Raw genomic sequence first — 18,808 nt, 5'->3', positions numbered from 1 at the left:
TTACAGTACTGTCTTTAATAAAAAAACGTGTTCCTCACTGTGCACAATGTAGCACTAACATGGTCTTCCGAACAGTGCTGCTTGGTATAAAACCAAGAAATATTAAAGACCAGGAATAAGGTCATGTTTCCTATGGGTACATTTCGGAAAAGAAAATACATTCAAAGAGTATGACTGTAGACAGGATTTCGTACAACCTCAACAGGTGACAAAATTTAAAACTAGGTAACCGCCTTCATAAGGAACTTGAAACTAAAATTTTTGCCACGAAAACATGACATGTGCAAAAGTTATCTCTCTGGCCATCGCTCCTGCTAAGGACACTGGGAAGGACATGCTCAACGTAGCAGTCGATCAAAACGATTCCAGGGAAACTGCGCAACAGCCTGGGGCCGAGAAGCGAAACCTGGTCGTCTTCACCCTCGTCTCACTCCTTTTCCCGCAGACTTGGTAGTGGGAGATAGGACGGGCGTCTCCTATATGCAGGCAAAACTTGCCACGAGCGGCTCGACTTGGGACAGGCAATTTGCCCTGCCACCCTTCCGTCGCCCCCACCCCTCCTTTACTGAAGGCCGAAGGCAGAGACGTCCTCCTCCCCCTTCTCCTCCTCTTTGGTGTCTCCAGCCAGGAGGCGGGAGCGACCCACAGCAGCTGACCCAGCTCAGGCACTGCCTCTTCCACAGCCCTCAAGACACACCATGGGCCCAGAGGCAGGTTTGCTACACAGCAGCGACGACGCAGGCGGCGGCCCCGGCGACTCGCAACTGCCTCCCTGACCACAGCGACCACCGCCTAACACACCCGAGAAGCCATCGCCGCCACCGGCAGGAGAACCTAGGGTCCAGAAAGCCATCCTCGCGATCAACTAAAGCTACGTCAACAACTATGGCGGGCGAGGGACCGCGGGCGGAGGCGGTGCGGGAAGGATGGGGTGTGTACGTCACTCCCAGGGCCCCCATCCGAGAAGGAAGGGGCCGGCTCGCCCCTCAAAATGGCGGCAGCAGCGACGCGCCTGCGTACGGAACTCCTCTGTCGCGCCAGGGCCGGCGGGAAGTGAGGTTCTCGGAGGAGCCGCCAGAAGTGTACGGAGACTTCGAGCCCCTGGTGGCCAAAGAAAGGTCCCCGGTGGGAAAACGAAGCCGGCTAGAAGAGTTCCGGCCCGATTCTGCGAAAGAGGAAGTGAGAGAAAGCGCGTACTACCTTCGTTCTAGGCAGCGGCGGAGGCTGCCGCGACTCCAGGAAGCCGAAGAGATGCAGACGCGAAGGGCTACCCGCCTTCAGCAGCAGTACTCACAGCAGCCTCCGCTACAGCCGTCTCCCGTTACGACCAGGAGAGGGCTGCGGGACTGTCATTCCTCTGAAGGTGAGGACCGCGGAGGTAACAGTCCCAGCCGCGAGCCAGGGAACGCGCGGGGGCGGGCGCGCGCCTCCGTGGAGCTCATCCCCGCCTGGGTACTAAGTACTGGGATTGGGTACTGGGTACTCCTCAGCCCCTTCTGGACGTGTGTCGCCGTGCAAGGGCCATCCTGACCCGCAGCGGGGAAGGAAGCGCCGACCCAAGGAGTGGAAAGATGGTCGTATGGAGCGACCCGGGCAGGGCTGGGGCGCTCTGACCAACATCGGGCATCAATTTAGGGGAGTCAGGGCTGCCTTTTTCTGCAGGCCTTCACGAGGGGACAGCGAATTACTCCAGGTTCGGTTTCATTTTGGTTTCGTCTACCCTGCGGATGTTTCTACGGAAACCACTTCCATTTCCTTTTTTAACGCTGGCAGGCCAGAGTCTCCAGCTGAGGATCAAACCTTTCAGTCGTTTTCCCTCCCCACCCAGGTGGAGAGAGAGAAAGGAGAAATTTTGTGAGTGGGCATTTCGAGGGATTGCTGAGTTTAGTTAATTGATTTGAGACCTCACCCAATACTTACACCGAAATGGGGTAACTCATTTTTCCTGAACTCATGTTCCCCAGTGTCTGATAAACTTGAGCTGATTGCTCTTTCTCCAGTGTGGTGGTCCCTGCCAAAAATCTGCCACTTTGGTGGCCGTCACTGTAACCTCAAGTAGTCTGGCAAATCAGGCTGACAAAGCAACCTGAAAAACAATACTATTAATTAGTTTTCGTCTAAATGGACAAAAGGGATGCTGACAGAGTGAATGTATAGTGTTAGGTAAGTCATAGGTGAATCAGTTTCCTTAACCTATCCTCTCCCACCCTGCCCCCCCATTTTGGGACCCAACACTGAGTCACAGATGAAGTTTCATGTTAGTCCCACGTAAGGCACCTGTGAGGTAAAAATCAGCGGACCTGAGTCACAATGGAAAGACATAGTTTGTGGTAGACTATTGATATGCGGAGGAGTGGGTTTTCAGCTTACAGCACGATGATAGGCTGCAAGTTTACCTGCTGACTCGTGAAGGTACTGACAGATTTGAAGACTTGATTTTGGCAACTTTATGTTAAAGTTGTGTCAGTTACTTTTGGGTGTAGCAACTCAAGACAGTTTAGCCCATATATATGTGTGTTTTATCTCTTTTAAGATTACAAAGTTTTGGCCGGGCGCGGTGGCTCAAGCCTGTAATCCCAGCACTTTGGGAGGCCGAGACGGGCGGATCACGAGGTCAGGAGTTCGAGACCATCCTGGCTAACACGGTGAAACCCCGTCTCTACTAAAAAATACAAAAAACTAGCCGGGCGAGGTGGCGGGCGCCTGTAGTCCCGGCTACTCGGGAGGCTGAGGCAGGAGAATGGCGTAAAAACCCGGGAGGCAGAGCTTGCAGTGAGCTGAGATCCGGCCACTGCACTCCAGCCTGGGCGACACAGCGAGACTCCGTCTCAAAAAAAAAAAAAAAAAAAATTACAAAGTTTTTGCAGACAAGGAGCCTATCATATATATTTGATAGTAATTTAAGTACTTGGTTTAATTCAGTATCTTTCAGTACCTGGAAGAATGCTTTGCACAAGGTAGGCAATAAATATGTTACATTGTATTGAGTCCCACAGAGCCTAGTGCAGTTATATAGGCTAACATTTTTTTAACAAGTAAAGAATTTACCCCTATTTTATTAAATCTTTAAAGATCTAAACATTTTCACTCTTCTGCATTCTTCCACATTGTTTGTGATTCTCTACCCCATCTTTTTGATTTTCTGAAATGATATATTTTTGTAAAACAACAGTGGCAAATATTACTATATTCTAACGAATTAGTTGTATTCTGTCCCAAGAGGAGTTCTGACTAGTTTAATTCCTAAGTTTTGGTAAACCTAACCACCTGTTTCTAAATAAATGAATTTCTTGCATTTTTGCATATGTATTGTTACAAAAATGCATAATCTGTGCCATTATCTCCCAGGTCATATATTCTGAATTTTAACTCTAGTTACGTCTGTTTTTTAGAGGATGAACCATCTTCCGAAACTGATTTAAGCCAAACGATTTCAAAGAAAACTGTCAGGAGCATACAAGAGGCTCCAGGTAAGAAGAGTTGACTTTTTGTTTATCTCCTTACCTACCAACTTTTTAAATGTTCATTGAAGTAAGCAATGTAAGTATGTGTAAAGAAAAGACAAGGGCAGACATGTGAGTACTCAAGAGTACCAGCCACCCATATAACCTTGTAACATACATACTATACCAATTTCAAAGAAGAGAAAACTGAAGCACAGAGAAGCTAAGACAGTTCTGTAAGGTCACGTATGTGACTGAGCCAAAATTCAGACCCAGGTTTGTCTTCTCCAGAGCCCTTTCATCTTCCAAGTGCCTCACTATCATTCTCTCATGTCATAACTAGCTACTCAGTAAAGTTTGTTAAATGTCAACTGAATGAATATGTCATACTGTCCTCTGTTTAAAATGGATTAAGTTTTTATTATTATACTTTAAGTTCTAGGGTACATGTGCACAATGTGCAGATTTGTTACATATGTATACAGCTGCCATGTTGGTGTGCTGCACCCGTTAACTCATCATTTACATTAGGTATATCTCCTAATGCTACCCTCCCCCGTGCCCCCACCCCATGACAGGCGCCCGTGTGTGATGTTCCCCATCCTGTGTCCAAGGGTTCTCATTGTTCAATTCCCACCTATGAGTGAGAACATGCGGTGTTTCGTTTTCTGTCCTTGCGATAGTTTGCGATAGTTTGCTAAGAATGATGGTTTCCAGCTTCATCCATGGCCCTACAAAGGACATGAATTCATCCTTTTTTATGGCTGCATAGTATTCCATAGTGTATGTGCCACATTTTCTTAATCCAGTCTATCATTGATGGGCATTTGGGTTGGTTCCAAGTTTTTGCTATTGTGAAAAGTGCCACAATAAACATACATTTTGCTTAAGTGTATCCTTCTTCTCAAGAAGCTTATGCTATAAATGGAAATTGAAAATGTTTACCAATGTAAGTGACAGATTAAATGGAATCTGTACGTAGATTACTTGGACTGTATCAATAGCATACTGTGCATTCACTATTACTAGAAATAAGAATATGTCTGTCTTTGAGAGGTTTGAGATACTCAGGGTTTTCTTCCTCTAAAAGGTGCTTTTATACTACATCTAATACTTAGCATATTCCCATCCCATGCCTCTTAATGAAAGGAGAGTTTAGGGAATTATTAAATGCTTATAAAGTCTAAGAGAAATTATTTAGATGGAGTCACTCTTTGATGGAGGACTGCTTTAAGTATAAGTTTAAGGTAAAGATAAGCCCTTCTTCCTCATAGAATGATAGACATTCAGTTTAACTTTGATATTCAAAACAGTGCTATAATTGTATGTAAGGCTACTGGTGTGGTCTGAGAGAAAATTATGCAAAGATGCCCTTAAGAATAAAGACCTAGGCCGGGTGCAGTGGCTCACACCTATAAGCCCAGCACTTTGGGAGGCCAAGGTGGGCGGATCATGAGGTCAGGAGTTCGAGACCAGCCTGGCCAATATGGTGAAAACCCCGTCTCTACTAAAAATACAAAAACTAGCCAGGTGTGGTGGTGGGCGCCTGTAACCACAGCTACCCAGGAGGCTGAGGCAAGAGAATCGCTTGAACCTGGGAGGCGGAGGTTGCAGTGAACCAAGATCGTGCCACTGCACTCCAGCCTGGGTGGTGGAGCCTGAGTCCGTCTAAAAAAAAAAAAAAGAATAAAGACCTAAACCAAAGGACCACCTTATAAAAAAACATAGTAAAAATACATCATTTGGTCATCTTGTTATTGAAAAACTTGAAAAATGTTGATTAATTCAGAACAGGAATATAGTTTGAAATCTTCTCATTGTTTGAAATTCCATAATTGAGTTGTTTTCACTTAAAATAGCTGTTAGGTTGTTTAATCAATTCAGGTCATATATACCTACATAACAGTTATTCTCCTATGGCCAGATTCATTCCTTTCTGGAAATTATGACACTAATTTTGTAATCCAAAAATATATTAGGACAAATTTTATTTATTTTTCCAAAAGTTAACCGGATATTTTTGTTCTACTAGTGTGGTTTCTAGCTGAATAATCATAAATAGTTGTTCTTAAATGCTTACTATTTTATCATGAACATTTGCTTCTCTAGCTACTGTAGTTAGAGCATTCATTCTCCAGATACTTATTGAGCACCTACTTTGTGCCAGTCTCCATGCTTTGATTTGAGGGTGCAGTGGTGAACAAAAGCAGACAAGTGAGGGAGCCTCCTATCAAAGAAGGGTACTTAATATTTTATTCTCTCATATCTCTGTCTGGTACCCTATTCAAGTACTTTACGTGGGTTATGTATATAGTAGCATATACAGGAAATGCTTCTTAAATGAAAAGATGGGAACTGAAGTAGTGATTAATGTCTGTAGAGTAAGTTTGATTAAATGTAGCTTAGTAAAAGCAAACAAACCACAAACAGATTTTGAGGTTTAGTTTTTAGTTCAACCTGAAAAGGCTAGAAGTACAGAGAAGAAAAAGAGAAAGGTAGTTGTAATATGTGGAGTAACAGGAACTAAAATTTGCCTTTATTATCACGTGTGCAGGGTTTTCGTTTTCGTTTTTGTTTTAAAGAGACAAGGTCTCACTGTCACCCAGGCTGGAGTGCAGTGCAGTTATACTGCAGCCACAAACTCCTGGACTCAAACTATCATCCTCCTGCCTTCACCTCCCAAATAGCTGGAATTACAGGCACACACCACTATGTCTGGTTAATTTTTTTTATTTTATGTGGAGACAGGGTCTCAGTATGTTGCCTAGGCTGGAAAGATTTATTTTTAAAGATATTGATATAAGTTCTAAATACTTGATATGTGAAATACTGAGATAGATATTTCATAGAATCTTAGAGCTGGAATATTTAAGGGGAACGTCAGAGTTCCAGAATGTGGTTTTTGCAACTCAGAGCTAAGACATAAAGCTTTTTTATGCAGATGAATGAAACAAAACATAATCCAAATTTTGGTAAATCTTTGGTTTTAGAATATGTTATTGAGGTACTTGGAGAAAATATACCTTTATAGGTGGTTTTCTAGACTAAAATTAACATTTTAATAGGATCGGCTTTTCCACTAACCCAATGCTATGGAACTAGAGAGGGTCTGAAATGAACCCTGGCCCACATTAACGTTTTTATTTAAAATTAACTTGCATTTCTTCAATACAAGGTTAAATAGTTAGAATGAGTATATTAAGTCTCAAGATGTTAAGCCTAAAATTAAAATATTCCATAAATAATCCACAATGAGGGTCCATCACAAATGGAATAGGTAATTGAGTTGGTGCCATAATACAGATTTTGATTCTTAACTGAGCAATTTAGAATATTTTTATTTAGTATTTCTTTCCTTTCTACAACTACGGTTTGCTGAGAAAAATTGCAAATTTCTCCGTCAAGACTGTAAATTTTATATGGCAGGAAACTTGTCTCTAGTTCATTGTCATCACTAGTTCACAATAGTTGTCACTTAGAAAACTTGTCTCTGCTCCTCTAACATAAATAAAAGCTCTGTAAACCTTTGTTGAATAGATAAGAGATTATCATATAATAAAGCTAGTGTGTTTCACATTTTATATATTTTTAAATGTTTTCTCTTCCTGTATTAGCGGTGAGTGAAGATCTTGCAATCAGCTTATGTCGACCCCCTCTAAGATACCCACGATCTGGTAAGAGATTGTCTGTTGGCTTACCTTTTCTGTAAATACAATTCTATTGTCTGTTGGCTTACCTTTTCTATAAATACAATTCTGTTTTTAAATATGGTTGTACACGTATTCATATGATTCAGAACTCAAAAGTTACTATCAATATACGTGAAAAAGGCTCCCTGCCCCTCTGTTCTTCAGCCAGCCAGTCTCTTCATCAAAAGCAACCAATGTTGTCAGTTTATATTTTTTGGAGATTCACAGAAATTCATGGATAAAATTATCTTGTCCTTTTTGTAACATAAATTTCGGCTTTATAAACTCTCATTTCTGTCTTTTTTTTTTATTATTATTTTGAGACAAGGTCTAACTCCGTCATACAGGCTGGAGTGCAGTGGCACAACCAGGGCTGACTACAACCTCAACCTCTCCAGCTCAAGCAGTCCTCCTGCCTCAGCCCGCCAAGTAGTGGGACTATGCATGCACCACCACGCCTGGCTAATTTTTGTATCTTTTGTAGAGATGGGATTTTGCCATGTTACCCAGGCTGATCTCAAACGCCTGGGTAAGTGATCCACCCACCTCAGCCTCCCAAAGCGCTGGGGTTACAGGCATGAGCCACGGCACCTGGCTTTCTTTTCTGCACTTTCTTGTTGTTTATTTTTACTTAACATATATACCAGAGATATTTCTATATTATATATAAAAAGCTTCCTTTTTTGAAGAGATTGTTTTTTATATATTCCTGTGATTCTTTCTGTTAACTATGATGATTTTAAACTATGGTCAGGGACTTTATTCTTCCAGTATACTGCTAACAGAAAATTCAAGATGGAGCTCCGTGGCACAGGACGACAAAATATCCCTCCCTCAGTTATCTTTTTGACTAAAATGATTAAAAGTATTGCCCTGAAATTGATTTCATGACTATGAAGAAAACTAGTAAAGTTACTCCAGTCTACTTTTACTTCATTTTCATTGTTTTTTTGGCTCTTAAAGATGCTTTATCATGGGAACTGAAAGGGAAATGTATTTATCTTTACATTAGGTTTCTGTAGCTTCCCATTCTCTTTAACAAAGAATTATGTTGATTTATTTCAATAGATCGTTGACTATCCTATTAAGTATTCCAGTGGTAAAGATCTACTAAGGCTTTGTTGATGAACCTGTGGTAAAGAACCATATGATGCATTTCCTTTTCAGCCCTAATCATTCTCTTGCTATGTCTCTTGCAGATTTGACCTACAAAACAAATGAAAATACTAAAATGAGTGAATTAGGTTCGTTTATCTCTATTCTTTTTTTTTTTTTTCCAGGCAGGGTCTCACTCTCACCCAGGTTGGAGTGCAGTGGCATGATCTTGGCTCACTGCAACCTCCTCCTCCCACTGTAGTCCCAGCTACTCCGGAGGCTTAACTGAGCCTCCCACCTCAGCCTTCGGAGTAGCTGGGACTACAGTCATGCGCCACCATGCCTGGCTAATTCCTGTATTTTTTATAGAGACAGGGTTTCACCATGTTGCCCAGGCTAGTCTTGAATTCCTGGGCTCTAGCAATCCACCCACTTTAGCCTCCCAAAGTGCTGGGATTATTGGCATGCACCACTGCACCCAACCCTATCTCTAATTCTTATAGGGCCTCTTTAAGGGTCTAGATTAATAGAATACAAGAGTATACTTATCTAGTCATTGGCTTGAGAATACTAATTTATTACGTCAGCTCGTGGGGACATAGTCCCTATGACTAGGACCTCCCATAAATAGCCTTGGTTTTTGTTGTCTGTAGTTATGCCTATATTATTGCTTAAATTCATATAAAAACATTTAATAAATCAATTTAGTCCTTGCTAGTCTTCATTAAATTTACACTATTCGGAAAAAGGTATCAACTTACCAATTAAGTTTTTTCTCTTGATTTATTTTGTTTTCGTTTTTGTTTTTCTGAGACAGAGTCTTGCTCTGTCACCCAAGCTGTAGTGCAATGGTGCGATCTTGGCTCACTGCAACTTCCACCTCCCAGGTTCAAGCAATTCTCCTGCCTCAGCCTCCCAAGTAGCTGGGATTACAGGTGCCCACCACCACGCCTGGCTACTTGTTTTGTATTTTTAGTAGAGACAGGGTTTCACCATGTTGGCCAGGCTGGTTTCAAACTCCAGGGTTTCACCATGTTGGCCAGGCTGGTTTCAAACTCCAGGGTTACACCATGTTGGCGAGGCTGGTTTCAAACTCCCTGACCTTGTGATCTACCCCACTTGGCTTCCCAAAGTGCTGGGATTATAGGCGTGAGCCACCACACCCAGTCTTTCCCTTGATTTTTATTTTTATTTTTTATTTTTATTTATTTATTTTTATTTTTTCGAGACAGGGTCTTGCTCTATCACCCAGGCTAGTGTGCAATGACGTGATCTTGGCCCACTGCAAGCTCCACTTCCTGGGTTCAAGTGATTCTCCTGCCTCAGCCTCTCAAGCGTCTGGGATTACAGATGACCACCATGACACCCAGCTAATTTTTGTATATTTAGTAGAGATGGGCTTTCACCATGTTGGTCAGGCTGATCTCGAACTCCTGACCTCAAGCGATCCACCTGCCTTGGCCTCCCAAAGTTTTGAGATTACAGGCATGAGCGACTGCACGGCAGCCCTTTCTTGATTTAGAAAGTGAATTTGATACTTTGTTCATAGTAAGTTCAGTGCCCTTTGCTATAATATGTTTGTTGAACTGGTTTTAATTCATTTCAGTGTCTCTCTGGCTGTAGGACATGACATACTACGATTTCTGGTTTTAAATGAATCTACACTGAATGTCATTGGACTTAGTTTTTTTTACATTTTAATTTTTTTCTAAATTTGAAGATGAGCCAAAAGGGAAACGCTTCATTTTTCTTTATAAATCATTGCACATTCTTCTAATTCATCTTTCGCTTAAGTTCAGGCCACTTCTTTAGATACTTAAAAAAACTTTTTAGGCTAAGTGTGGTAGCTCACACCTGTAATCCCAGCACTTTGGGAGGCCAAGGCGGGTGGATCACCTGAGGTCAGGGGTTCAAGACCAGCCTGACCAGCATAGCAAAACCCTGTCTTTACTAAAAATACAAAATTAGCCAGGCGTGGTGGTGCTGCGCACCTGTAACCCCGGCTACTTGGGAGGCTAAGGCAGGAGAATCACTTACACGCAGGAGGTAGAGGTTGCAGTGAGCCAAGATTGCGCCACTGCACTCCAGCCTGGGCAAAAAGAGTAATAAAACTCTGTCTCAAAAAAAAAAAAAAAAAAACTTTTTAAAAAAGATAACTTGGAGCTGAAATAACCTAACACTCTTTGCTGGACTTAAAAATCATTTTTATGAGCACCTTGTAATAAAAACTTTGTTTTTTATTGTCTGAAATTGTCATATTATTTAAATTCATTTTTTTCTGTGATTGTAAATTTAAAAAAGAGATTTTCATTTTAAAGTCATTTTCTGTGGGTTTAATACAAAGAATGAGGCTGGGCACGGTGGCCCATGCCTATAATCCCAGCACTTTGGGAGGCTGAGGCAAGTGGGTCACCTGAGGTCAGGAGTTTGAGACCATCCTGGCCAACAGAGTGAAACCCTGTCTCTGCTAAAAATACAAAAAATTAATCAGGCATGGTGGTGGGCATCTGTAATCCCAACTGCTTGGGAGGCTGAGGCAGGGAGAACTGCCTGAACCGGGGAGGTGGAGGTTGCAGTGAGCCGAAATTGTGCCATTGCACTCCAGCCTGGGCGATAGAGCGAGATTCAGTCTCAAAATAAATAAATAAATAAATAAATAAAACAAAGAATGACATTCTTCAATTCCTTTATAGTAACGTTAGTACACCTTGGAGTATATGAAATGGCGATTCGTGGAGTTTGAATACTAGTGATAACACCAGACTATTCTTTGCTCTCTCCTCCTGCTGCCCCACTCTTTTTTTTTTTTTTTTTTTTTTGAGACGGAGTCTCGCTCTGTTGCCCAGGCTGGAGTACAGTGGCGCGATCTCGGCTCACTGCAAGCTCCGCTCCCCCAGGTTCACGCCATTCTCCTGCCTCAGCCTCCCGAGTAGCTGGGACTACAGGCGCCGCCACCTCGCCCGGCTAATTTTCTTGTATTTTTAGTAGAGACGGGGTTTCACCGTGTTAGCCAGGATGGTCTCGATCTCCTGACCTCATGATCCGCCCGTCTCGGCCTCCCAAAGTGCTGGGATTACAGGCTTGAGCCACCGCACCCGGCCGCTGCCCCACTCTTGACTGTATTCTCAAAAGCATGATTGGCATCGAATAGTCTTTTTTTTTTTTTTTTTTTTTTTTTTTGAGACAGTCTCGCTCTGTCACCCAGGCTGGACTGTAGTGGTACAATCTCAGCTCACTGCAACCTCCACCTCCTAGGCTTAAGCGATGCTCTGACTTCAGCCTCCCATGTAGCTGGGATTACAGACACATGACACCATGCCTGGCTAATTTTTGTATTTTTAGCAGAGACAGTGTTTCACCATGCTTGCCAGGTTGGTCCTGAACGCCTGACCTCAAATGATACACCTTCCTTGGCCTCCCAAAGTACTCGGATTACAGGCGTGAGCCACCATGCCCAGCAGATAGTCTTAAAACTATCTGTACCTGGGGTCAGCAAGCTACAGCTTCTGGGTGAAATTGGCCTACAATCTTTTTATTCAGCCGATGAACTAAGAAGGAATTTTTACACTCCTGAAAAAAAACAAAGCATGTAACAGAGACCTTATGTGACTCACAAAGCTTAAAATATCTACTATTTAGTCCTTTATAAAAAAAAGTTTGCTGACCCCTGATTTATAGTGATGGCAAGAATAAAGACGACAAATCACCCAAATGGTCGTTTGTTGTCAGAGTAAATTCAGAAGTTACATACTTGCCTGAACATATATTTATTACAACACTCCATACTAGGTTGTACCTAGAGCACAAGAAGAAAGGAAACAAGTCAGGCGTGGTGGCTCACATCTGTAATCCCAGCACTTTGGGAGGCTGAGGTGGACAGAATCTGAGGTCAGGAGTTCGACATGAGCCTGGCCAACATGGTGAAACCCCATCTCTACTAAAATTACAAAAATTAGCCAGTCGTGGTGGTGGGCACCTATAATCCCAGCTACTCGGGAGGCTAAGGCAGGAGAATCGCTTGAACCCGGGAGTTGAAGGTTGTAGTGAGCCGAGATAGTGCCATCACACGCCCTGGGCGACAAGAGCGAGACTCCATCTCAAAAAAAAAAAAATGAAGAAAGGAAACAATGACTCCTGTGTTCTATCCAGTATTCCTTTGAGAAAGCACAGTGGTCTTATTTATATTTTCACGTCTGTCCCCAGACAAAACACAAAGTAAGCCAAGTTTATATTTTCTTGAGTGGCCTTTGCTCCTCACACCAAGTACCTCCCACAAATCTCTAGGAATAGCGAAATCTACAGGAGAAATGTAGATGCTTTGGCACCTGGGCTTTCAAAATAACTAGGGAATTTTGTAAGTTGTAAAAAGCTGGGTTATACCTAAGGTTTGAATTCCTTAAAAACTGTGGCCAAGTAACAGAAAGTAAATAGAAAGTGGCACAATTAGTGCTTGGTTTTCACTAGAGGGGATGACTATTAAGTGGTCTATCTTAAAACAAACATAAAGACCTGGGACTTCTGAAAGTAACCTTGGTTGAGGTTATTGGAAAATATAACACCTTCTTAAACAGCATGGTTTAGTTATTACCATTTGTCTATATATTTGTTACAGCCACAGCCTTTATGAGTTTCTCAATAATGTTTTAATATTAAGGATTTTTTGCTCAAAATATGATTTTCATTCTCAAAGCTTCTATATGAACATTGGGAAGAGTAATACCTTTTTTAAAAAAGTATTTTTTTAAGGCCAGGCATGGTGGCTCATGCTTGTAATGCCAGCTCTTTGGGAGGCCCAGGCAGGTGGATCACTTGAACCCAGAAATTTAGCCTGGGCAACATGGCGAAACCTCATCTCTACAGAAAAAAATGCAACTGTTAGCTGGGTGTGGTGGCATGTGCCTATAGTCCCAGTTACTTGGGAGGCTGAGTCTGGAGGATCACTTGAAGCCAGGACGCAGAGGTTGCAGTGAGCTGAGATTGTGCCACTGCACTCCAGCCTAGGCAACAAAAAGAGACCTTGTCTCAAAAGAAAAAAGAGGCTGGGTGCAGTGGCTCATGCCTGTAATCCCAGCACTTTGGGAGGCTGAGGCAGGTGGATCACCTGAGGTCAGGAGTTCAAGACCAGCCCGGCCAACATGGCGAAACCCCGTCTCTACTAAAAATACAAAAATTAGCCGGGCATGGTGGCACACGCCTATAGTCCCAGCTACTCAGGAGACTGAGGTAGGAAAATCACTTGAACCCTGGAGGCGGAGGTTGCAGTGAGCCGACACCGCACCACTGCACTCCAGCCTGGGTGACAGAGTGAGACTCTGTCTCAAAAAACAAAAACAAAAACAAAAAAATCTAATGCTTTAACTTTCTACATGTAGCAGCCAAGTTTAAAATAAAGGTAGCTGAATAACAAAAGAGGGAAATGAAATTAAAGCTTATGTAGCCATAGCTACTGATTCATCATCAGATCACACTTAAATATTTATTTCCATTATTTGCAGCTTGGGTAAAAAGGGGAAAACAGGTAGAATGTTTAAAACTTTGCAGGTAATCTAATTATTGAGCACTAATTTTAGACTTTTTCTTAAGTTGCTAAGTAACATTAATCATAGTATGAAAAATATTAGCAAAAGTCTAGACTACACAGACTTTATTCTGTAATCATAAAATATATTTTATTCATGGAACAAACATTTTTATTTTTAAATTTTTTTTTGAGACAGGGTCTCACTCTGTCACCCAGGCTGGGTTGCAGTAGCGTGATCTCCACTCACTGCAGCCTCCACCTCAAAGTGCTGGGATTACAAGGCATGAGCCACCATGCCTGGCCAAACATTTTTAAACACCTTCTTTATGTCAGTGACTGACCTAAATACTAGGCTCATAAATAGCCATTCGGTTTCTTTTTTTTTTTTTTCCTCTACCTCTTAGATGTATGTGAGGTAATGGAAAAGAAAAACAAGTTTACAAATCATTTTTTTTAAAGTGCTAAATAGTGATACATGTCTGTGGGAGCCTAGACGAGAAGCACCGTACTCAGTGGAAGAGGTTGAGGCAGCTTTATGAGTTGGAAATGACATTTGGATTGAATTTTGAGGGATGAATAGCAGGCAGGATGAGGACGGAGACTTGCAAATACTACAGTTTGCTTTATAATAGACATTATTTTACCTTTAGAGAGCATGCAATATGAGAAAGTCCTTTATATTACAGACAGTAGTCTCACACTAGCCATGATTCTTTATCTGAGACATTAAATAATTTTTAGAATGACATTTTAAATCATAGCAGGCTTGGGTTTCTTGAGCTTTGTTTACCAGAATGAAAACTATGTTTTAAAATGTATCTGTAGCCAAAACAATGGATAACCTGATTCAGTAATGATTAGTCTTCAAATCTACAGGGATTATTATTATTTAAGATATCTAATTCATAGATATTATTGGATTATAAAACACCAAATAGTACTTTTTTTGGTTTTAGTGATGGGATCAAGATAGCATTGCATAACTAGTTATTCCTGTTTTGAATACTATTGATAAATATTTATTGTCAGGAACATAGAATTCTAAAACACGATCTTTAGTCACTAGATTAAATCCAGAAGTCTGAAAAGTATTGAAAAATGGATAGAATCCATGATTTATTAGATACTTCAAATGGGGAGCTCCCTTATGTAAGCTGGCTAAAAAATAATTATTAAACCATCCATGCTAATTAGATAACACATGGATAAATAGAAAAAAGCAGACTGAATTTTAGGCAACTTGGTATATGGAGGATTAAATATTAAGTGAATTGGCTCTAGACAAATTGACCTGGAGCTTCAAATGTGGACAGAAATAAAACATATCTTCAAATGTACACAGATAAAACATGCCTATCAAATGAAAAAAGGAGGGATTACTGTACTAGTCATACTACTGTACTATGTACTATACTGTTCTGATAGCTCAACAAATGGATGTAAATCTCCAACATATCCTTTCCATTATTATAGATTCTAAAATCCATTCAGCCGTAGTTAAAGAGGTTTTGTCTACCTTCTAATTTTTAAAGTAACTATGTAAAACATAACACTGAAATATAAATGGGACTTTAGTAAAGCCTACTGTATTATATGAATTACACTTAGAAGTTTGTTGGAACCTCTCATATTAGGAAAAGTTCAGCTATCAGCCTTTTCTTCATTCATTTATTCAAAAAATTGACCAAGTGCAGTGGCTCGTGCCTGTAATGCCAGCATTTTGGGAGGCCAAGGCAGGCAGATTATTGAGCTCAAGAGTTCGAGACCAGCTGGGCAACATGGCATACAAAACCCTGTCTCTACAAAAAGGACAAATATTAGCAGGATATGGTGACATGTGCCTGTAGTCACAGCTACTCGGGAGGCTGATGTGGGAGGATGGCTTGAGCCTAGGAGGTAGGGGTTGCAGTGAGCCAAGATCACACCACTGCACTTCAGCCTGGACAACAGAACCAGACCATGTCTCAAAACAAACAAAAAATTATTGAGTGCTTATTATGTGCTATTATGAACAAGACTGATGAGGTGGCAGAATTGTAATAGACTGGAAGTCAAAAGAGCCTGTGGTCTTCTAGCTTTTTTTATTATTACATTAGTCCTATACCCTTAGACAAGTCACTTGATATCTATGAACCTTACTTATGAAAATCTTCCCTTATGATAAGATGGGAATCAGATAACATTCGTGAAGGGTTTTTTGAAAACCAAATAGCATCATGCAAATATTAAGGACTTAGCATTTTAAGATAATAACAAAAATATGATTATTGATTAAGAAAGCATCTTGTATTTGCATGCTATGTGAATAGTTACATAAATGAACAAAGTAAAACTGCTGTACAAAAATACGAAGTACTATAATAATTATGCACTTCGAGAATAAAACTTCAAAAAGAGAACAATACCTTTTTGTAGAATGGAAATATTAGTTAAAAATTTTTGGCCAGCTGTGTAGCTCATGGCTGTAATCCCAGCACTTTAAGAGACCAAAGTGCTGGGATTATAGGCTAGGAGATGGGAGGATTTCTTGAGGCCAGGAGTTTGAGACCAGCCTGGTCATCATGTGAAACCCCATCTCTTATTTTAAATTAAAAATTTTTTTTTTGACTTTTCCTTTTTCTCCCTCAAAAAAGAGAAAAAGAAAGGACAGTGTTCCTAAGGAACCTAGAGCAAAATAGTACCTAATACACCAGAGTCTAGCTCTTTAAGAGTAACATGGTGTTATCAGCAGTTTTCTCTGGGTTAGTTTTTTTTTTTTTAATTAAAAAATGCTGGCAAATATATTTCAGATACTAATTTGCACTTGCCACTGACAAGAGGAAGTATTTTCAGTGGAACTCAAAGCTTGACTAGTATTATACTAATCTAATTAAATGGATTTAAAAGAAATATTTTCAAATTCACCATACAATGTGTTGGCAGTTGCTTTCTATAATGCTATTGTCCCTTTTAATAAGAAAATTGAGGTTAAAATTAATAGAGCTAAAAACTGAAATATTCTGAGTTTTGTTGAAGAAGTGTAAATCACGCTACTTCTCTACATATGATCCTTCAGTGATATTTTAACCCAATTGTGCAATACCTGCTTTTGGGTACTTCTCACTTTTTTTTTTTTTTTAATTTCACAATAGTCCATGTAAAAATACTATGTTCCAAGTTTATTTGATGTGTTTTGCTTATTTATTTTTGTTCAGATTCTCTGTTGCTCTGGAAAACAGTGATGTACATGGACCCGCCGGAAGGAGAATTTTCTTTACCTTTCCTCCTCTTTGGATATACCAGTGCCCTAAAGAACTGGTTCATCAGTCCAGTTAGTGTAGTTGGTTTTTAAAGGGAGTACAGGGGATTTGGCAAATAAGAGAATGAGAATATAGTAAACCTATATACACTAGAATATTTCTCAATGTAGAATTTAATGTTTTTTTGCATACAAAGGTTACATTTTAGAGTAAAAATAGACCTGTGACTGAAGGAAAATTAAGCACTTCATTTCCTTTTTTTGTTTGTTTTGAGACAGAGTCTTGCTGTGTCGCCCAGGCTGGTGTACAGTGGCGCAATCTCGGCTCACTGCAACCTCTATTTCCCAGGTTCAAACTGTTCTCCTGCCTCAGCCTTCCGAGTAGCTGGCATGCACCACCACGCCTGGCTGATTTTTGTATTTTTAGTAGAGACAGGGTTTTACCATGTTGACCAGGCTGGTCTCAGACTCCTGACCTCAAGTGATCCACCCACCTCGGCCTCCCAAAGTGCTGGGATTATAGGCATGAGCCACTACCCCCGGCCAATTCTTAGTGATTTAACAGGAAAAGAATGTATTTAATGTGTCCTTACGTTCATTTTCCTAAATGAGATGCTTTTTTTATTCCTAAGCTTTAACTTTTTTTCCTAAGCTTTTGTTTATTTCTAAGCTTTAACTTTTGATGTTATATGTTTAATATTTGATGTATGCTTTTCTCTTCTAGAAGCCACCAGTGTCCAACAGAAGGTCAATTTCTCTGAAGAAGGTATTTTATTTTTAAATATCATACAATATATATTTGAAGTCTTTTTCTTTACATTAGAAGCCATTCTGATAGATACTTAAGAAGTGAGAACACAGCCGGAGACTGTGGCACATGCCTATAGTCCCAGCTACTCAGGATGCTGAGGCAGGAGGATCACTTGAGTCCAGGAGTTCTGGGCTATCTGTAGTGTGCTATGCCGACCGGGTGTCTGCACTAAGTTTGGCATCAATATGGTGGCCTCCCGGGAGCGGGGGACCACCGTGTTGCCTAAAGAGGGGTGAATCCATTCAGTTCAGAAACGGACCAGGTCAAAACTCCCGTGCTGATCAGTAGTGGGATTGTACCTGTGAATAGCCACTGCACTCCAGCCTGGGCAACGTAGTGAGACCCCATCTCTTTAAAAAGTGAGAACAGAAAATAATGTATTTTTCTTCATGAAAAAAAATTCATGCTTATCTAAACTGTTAACTGGGCAGAAATAATAGGAAAGATAGAATGAGTGATGACAGCCTTACATTTTAAGCATCTTTTGTCTATTTGGGTTCATTTTAAGCAAAGGTAATATTTGCTATTATGGTATTAAAATAATCAGTTTTCGGCCGGGCGCGGTGGCTCAAGCCTGTAATCCCAGCACTTTGGGAGGCCGAGACGGGCGGATCACAAGGTCAGGAGATCGAGACCATCCTGGCTAACACGGTGAAACCCCGTCTCTACTAAAAAAATACAGAAAACTAGCCGGGCGAGGTGGCGGACGCCTGTAGTCCCAGCTACTCGGGAGGCTGAGGCAGGAGAATGGCGTGAACCCGGGAGGTGGAGCTTGCAGTGAGCTGAGATCCGGCCACTGCACTCCAGCTTGGGTGACAGAGCGAGACTCCGTCTCAAAAAAAAAAAAAAAATCAGTTTTCCAAATTCTCATAATCAGTTTATGTTTGAAAAGTACAGGAGTAAAATTTAGTTTTTGTTGAAGCCCAGCATAATCTGAGGGTGGTCACCTGCATAATAGAATGTTTGTGTGCAGGTGTGTGTACACTACCGCTCCACCACCAACACACACAC

General features: G+C 41.1%; 1 protein-coding gene across 8 annotated transcripts in view; it reads left to right on the top strand.

Moving 5' to 3' along the window:
- TOR1AIP1 (torsin 1A interacting protein 1) overlaps window positions 1–18,808 on the top strand; it is a 38,686-nt gene continuing 19,878 nt past the window's right edge. For 4 of the 8 annotated variants that reach the window (XM_050766219.1, XM_050766202.1, XM_050766184.1 and 1 more), the window contains exons 1-5: window positions 1–1,363; window positions 3,393–3,470; window positions 7,058–7,117; window positions 8,332–8,376; window positions 17,711–17,752. In XM_050766219.1, the coding sequence (XP_050622176.1) occupies window positions 481–1,363; window positions 3,393–3,470; window positions 7,058–7,117; window positions 8,332–8,376; window positions 17,711–17,752 (1,108 nt within the window). In that variant the 5' untranslated portion in view covers window positions 1–480. The remainder of the gene's footprint in view (window positions 1,364–3,392; window positions 3,471–7,057; window positions 7,118–8,331; window positions 8,377–17,710; window positions 17,753–18,808) is intronic. The other 4 variants (XM_050766235.1, XM_050766225.1, XM_050766211.1 and 1 more) reach the window with 1 other exon arrangement.

Source organism: Macaca thibetana, chromosome 1, assembly GCF_024542745.1.
Source record: "Macaca thibetana thibetana isolate TM-01 chromosome 1, ASM2454274v1, whole genome shotgun sequence".
Classification (NCBI taxonomy): domain Eukaryota; kingdom Metazoa; phylum Chordata; class Mammalia; order Primates; family Cercopithecidae; genus Macaca; species Macaca thibetana.
This window is presented reverse-complemented; position numbering and strand designations above follow the sequence as displayed.